Source organism: Notechis scutatus, chromosome 3, assembly GCF_049901735.1.
Source record: "Notechis scutatus isolate UNSWTSFEM ecotype Mainland chromosome 3, rNotScu1.2, whole genome shotgun sequence".
Lineage (NCBI taxonomy): Eukaryota > Metazoa > Chordata > Lepidosauria > Squamata > Elapidae > Notechis > Notechis scutatus.
The window spans coordinates 176,592,190-176,598,189 of NC_142011.1; the positions used below are offsets into that span (position 1 = coordinate 176,592,190).

General features: G+C 35.0%; 1 protein-coding gene across 2 annotated transcripts in view; it reads left to right on the top strand.

Moving 5' to 3' along the window:
- Positions 1–5,732, top strand: part of CRISPLD1 (cysteine rich secretory protein LCCL domain containing 1) — a 31,834-nt gene extending 26,102 nt beyond the window's left edge. For both annotated transcript variants that reach the window (XM_026691550.2, XM_087961879.1), the window contains exons 13-15: positions 565–640; positions 1,806–1,936; positions 4,009–5,732. In XM_026691550.2, the coding sequence (XP_026547335.1) occupies positions 565–640; positions 1,806–1,936; positions 4,009–4,060 (259 nt within the window). In that variant the 3' untranslated portion in view covers positions 4,061–5,732. The remainder of the gene's footprint in view (positions 1–564; positions 641–1,805; positions 1,937–4,008) is intronic.
- The last annotated feature ends 268 nt before the right edge of the window (positions 5,733–6,000 follow it).

A 6,000-nucleotide genomic window follows, 5' to 3' on the forward strand; every position in this document is an offset into this window, starting at 1 on the left:
CTGTCTCAACTTGAGACATCCCTTAAACCAGGGGTTAGCAACCCTAAACACTCAAAGAGCCACAAAGGTCCTAACCCTAACCCATTCAACTCTGGAGCCGACCAGAAGTCCAGTTTCCCCACCACAGAGTCTCCTCCTAATGCAGCATCTTTTTTCCTCTACCTATCCTAACTTGAAAGCCCTATCAATTGTGGAGCTGACTGGCAACAGGGAGCCACAGCAGAAGGATGAAAGAGCCACATGCAGCTCCAGAGCCACAGGTTGCTGACCCTTGCCTTAAACCACTCCTCATCCAGGTGCAGGAAAACCATTACCTTGACCAAAAAGAAGAATTATATTTATATCTAACTACATACACTTCATGATATCCCCCCTCCCTATTTCCCAGGCACAGGAATGTGGCAGTGTGGAAGCTTCTGGTATTAATATGGCTTCCAAAGTCAACATCTGTTTTTCTACAATATTTCATTGTTTACATTCAATACAATGATAACATTTGTTTTTATGTTATTATAGTATACATATAGAATCCTTAATCTTTGTCTTTCCTCCCAATTTTTAAAGGGTCCACTGTCCTCATAACTGTATGCAGGCAAATCCACATTACGCCCGAGTGATTGGAACTATAATTTATTCTGATGTAAGTATGATAACATGTTTTCTCTGTGATTTTAAAAACTTAAAATATATGGTCATCAAATAAATAAAATAATGTAAAAAAACAACAATTCCCACTCTTCCCTGAAAACAGAAGCCACACTAAAGTGAAAGAAACTGTATGGCATATATATACATCTTTTTGTAATTTAAGGAACGACACACCATTTTGAACATCAATATTTATATCCAGAGACATAAAGGTATTTATACATTTTGGGGGAGATGTATGAATACTGAAGGTATTACATGAAATATTAAAGAATGTTGTATTTTTCAGTTTCCTGAACATCTTTCAATCACAGTGAATAAGCCAACTTCTCATTGATAAGAGCATTTGAATTCAAAATGCTGATAGTTCTCAAATCTTTGGCTAGCTGAGATTGGGGAATTTGGGGAAGATTCTTTTCCTTCCCAGCATAATTTTATACTTGTGGAATCCATATACGGATAGTCTTCAATTTACAACCATTCATTTAGTAACTGCTTAAAATTATAACAGCACTGAAAAAAGTTACTTACATCTGGTACTCCCACTTACAGCTATCACAATATCCTCATGATCACATGATCAAAATTCAGGAGTTTGGCTGCTGGCGTGTATTTGTGATGGTTGCAGCATTCTGGGGTCACATGAATGCCATTCGTGACCTTCCCAGCCAAACTCTCCTCCTATTGCAGGGGTGTCAAACTCAAGGTCTGGGGGCTGGATCCAACCCACTGGGTGCTTAGATCTGGCCCCTGGGGCTGCTCTGGAAACAGGAAAGGACTGGTCCGCAGTGACTCTGCCAGTGAAAACGTAGCTTGGAAGGGCTACCCACAGCCCTCCCAAACTCCATTTTCACTGGCAGAGGGTTACAGGAAGCTGTCTCAGCCAAAAAACGCTTGGGAGTCCATTTTTGCTGGCAGAGCGCTTGGGCCATCACAGGAGCCCCCAACATGAGTGATGTTGAACTGGCCACACCCCCTTGGTCCTTCCCAAGGTCAAACACAACCCTGATGTGGCCCTCAATGAAATCGAGTTTGACACCCCTGTCCTATTGCTTAGGACATTAGGAAAAACAAGATACTGTATAAATTCAGTTAATCATTTGTAAGTCAACGCTACTTTCTAATATGGGAATTTTTCTATTCTGTATTTCCCTCAGATGTCTAGTATCTGCCGAACAGCAGTACATGCTGGAGTAATTCGCAATGAAGGCGGCTTTGTAGATGTCATGCCAGTGGATAAGAGAAGAATGTACACTGCTTCATTTCAAAATGGCATTTTTTCAGAAAGGTACAAAGCATGCCTTTATAGTACTCCTGGTACTTTTTATTGCATTACTGGAGAAGGCATTACTATATTATCTCTTTTTTTATTTGATTCAATTGTGTGATTCTTGGAGACTGCTTGGACCTACCTTGCAGTTTTCTTGACAAGTTTTTTTCAGAAGTGCTTTTCATTGCCTTATTTCTAAGTGACTAACTGAAATTCATCCAGTTAGCTTTGTGCTCAAGACCAGGACTAGAATTCATAGTCTCACAGTTTCCAGCCTGATGCCTTAGTCACGACATCAAACTGGCTCTCACTCCATTAATTTAGCAATCTACAATTAAGAATAATGTTAATTATCGTCCCATCAACCTATGTTGCCCAATTAGCAAATTCTACATGAAATCTTTCTATCATAAATTTGCCAAATGAATGATCCAGAAGAATAGCTAAACTGCAGAACAAGTAGGCTTTCTTCCAGATTATTCAAGTGTTTATCAGTGTGTAATCCCAGATCACCGGGTTGAGAAATTGTTCAGTTTCCTAAGGAACCCTCTGTTTATTTGGAGGTGGTTTTTGACTCTTCCCCTGACAAAGATTGTGGCAGATGCCACTGCTTCATTCACCAGTGCCACTTTCAACTGATAATGTTACACAAAAATACTTTTATGTGGAATTCTAAAAGAAGTAAAGCAGCTGTATTGTTTTCCTTTTATTGTTTAATACAGTATTTACAATAGTGACATAATATTGACCCTTACAAAAATCATATTTTATTCTCTAGTTTTCACCCATCTCTACATACAGATAATGTAGTTAACCTTTACCAAGTCAGTCTGTGTGAACACTAGAAATGTGGGCATTTCTGCCTTAGAAGAAAATTAGAAATTAACTACAATAAAACAAAGGCACAAAGTTTTAATTAGCTAATTTACTAAATTACTCATTTAAAATTAGCTAACTTACTTAAAACTGCTTTTTGATTATTCTCATAATTGAAAAATTAATTATAATCAATCAAGTTAGTTAAGTACTAACTAATTATAATCAATCAAGTTAGTTAATATAGCTATTTACATCCTGTCTTCTACCTCTAGATTCAACAAATTACCAAACTCACAGTGCAACATAATTTTTTTTTATCTCCCTTATGATCATTCTATTTATAAGCCACAAAGGCAACTAAAATATGTCTGCAGCAGTCAGACTATTTAAACAAGATTTTAAATTTTCTAATGTGAAGCTCCCAAATCTGCAAATATGCCAATTTGCCTTGGAAATCATTCAGTCTAAATTTCTGAAAGCCATCCAGTGTCTTTCAATCAACCATGAATGTAGTTCTCTGGATAGAGTGTGGTTTTGTTCCTACTAAGACCCTTCTGATGTAAATTCTAGCTAAAACAAAGTTTTTATGGCAAGTCTTTGGTAATCTTCACTTTTGTGATAATTACATTCAGAGAAAGACACAAATATACCTTAACCTATCCTATTGTGGCCTGTCTCCTTCATATATACTCTGACTGAAAACTATGACAAAGCTCAAATTGAAAATTCTAAATTTAGGCATCCAAAAAGATAGATTCCAAATTTTATACTTCCATTATAGAATCCTTATAAATGTCCCTTCATCACACTTACATATTTTTATGGTATTGGCCATATGCAAAAAGCACATTTAAATAGGAATGAATCAATACCTTGCTTTCAATGGTAATGATATGAAGACTCTGTAATATTCCTTAATAAGACTGTCTCTGAGTGTCTTTAGAGCTGAAGTTGACTTTGTGATTTATATCAAACTTAGATCTTGAGCTCACTGCACTTCTTCTTAGAATAGTAATTATAGATAGGCTTTTGTGAGATCAATCAATGAAAATTCTAGAAAAGCTATTTCTAATTAGTGAAAGAAATAACTATTGCTTTTTTCATTAGATATACAGTAAATTAACTTGTAACTTGACAATGCTATCCAAATATTTATAGGTCATCCTTCTGGTAATGACATTAGCAATAAATATATAAATTTAATAGAGACATTCTATGTAAAATGGGAGTACATGATAAGATTAATTTTTTTCAAACCATTTTTTTTACAGTTTACAGAATCCTCCAGGAAGCAAAGCATTCAGAGTATTTGCAGTGGTTTGAAGACAAGAAAATGGCTTCTATAATATCAAATGCAAATTTTTACAAGAAACAAAATTCATTTTGATATGCTTCAAGTTTGTATAATAGTGTAATATGGTTGTACAGAAGATATATACTATTTGGTGATTAGAAGAGTGTTTAACTACATGAGAATCTTAATGAAAAACAATTTAAAATGTTAAACATTGAAAATTGCATTTGAGAAGCGATGATGATGGAAAAGTATATTAATCCTGTGTTAAATATTGCTATATTTTCTTAGCATTTATTTCTATGCGGTGCATTCAAAACTCATAAACGTTCCACATTTTGTTTTTAAAAAAGATTACATAAATAGTACGGTTAAGTTTTATATATGCCACTAACATTAACTGGAAAAGTATATTTGTGATAAAAGTTATAACTCTTGTATATAGAATGTACCATTGTTTAAAACTTTAAAACTAAAAAGAAGTCCTGAAGCAAGGTATAAAAACATATAAAAAGATTAGGAAATGTTGCCAGTTTTACATAATTTTTTTCACTGCCTTACAAGTAAGTCTTTTTACAAAAGAATTTCATTATCTTTGAATATACAAACACTCATACTAGCAGGTTAATTATTATAGAAAATTTTAAAATTGCATTTTAGTAGATGAACTTTTTTAAAATAGGAAAACATGGTTGGATCCCACTAATGTCTTACTGAACAGTCATTACATCATAAAGTGCAAGCATACTCATGAATTGATTTTAATGTTATCCATGTACAGACGTCAGTAGGAATGACGTTTGAATACAGGTCATCCTTGAGTTACAAATGTAATAGATCCTGCCATTTGCATTTGTAACCTAAGGATTCGTTGACTGGATCATGTTTGTTTCCCTGCTTTCCTCAATGCATTCATTAATCGAATGCATAGGTTGTTAAGTGCAGCTGAACTATCTCATGGGAGATAGTGCTAGAACATGCCATCTGCTTCTGAACACCAAGGCCTCCCCCAACTCACTGAGATATCTCATGCTCCCTTGGGGTCCCCATAGTTGTTTTCCCCCATCTTGCCTCACTAGTTCTCCACAGGCCGGGGGAGAGGGAGAACAGGCAAGGGGCATGTTGCAGTGTCTCTGCAGTCGGTTGTAACTTCATAACTTCGGGATTGGGTCATAAGTACTTCTTTGGGGAGGGGCATTGTAATTTTGAATGGTTGCTAAGTGAACTGTCGTAACCCGAGAAATACCTTTAGAACTGAGTTAAAGTTGATTAGAGTTCCTTTTAGGTCCCCTAGGTCATTGTTTAAAATGTCTTGCATAACCTTGCAAATAGTATTGAGTAGATATTAATTAGGTCATACAAGTATTGATTAATTGTAAGAATGTATGATATTGTGCGTAAGTATTCTTTCTTTATCTGGCATACATTCCTGCAGGGCAGGACATAATGCCAAGGATTATAATCCCAGTATTATATTTTTCTATCAATGAATTTAATTTCTTTCTAGCAACAAGCACTGTTCATTAAATAACTGTATTGTGGTATATTCAGAATATATTCTAAGGCTGCCCTGAATTGCTGTTGAGTTGAGCAGTCTTAGAAATCTAAATTATAAATAAATAAAGCTGGTGACAATATTAAATTTTCTAAGAAAATTGTATTGTGAAACACTGTAAAATTAATAAAAAACTTTATATGTTTTGTTTTTGTAACTTTATAATTTGTTATTGTTTTTTCCAGTTATTTTCAGAATTCCTATTCATATATGCTTCTTAAAACAGCTTTTTTGCGTGATTTTTCCTACAGATATTGCAGTATTTGTTTCACTAATTACACTACCTCTTGTAGTTAGGCAAGTATTTGTAAAAAATTTTGTAGACATCTCAGAGTTGGGAAGATACCTCTGGGACAGGAAAGATTTCTGTAAAGTATACAGTTCCCAAGAAGGCCGGCCATCTTATCCACACCC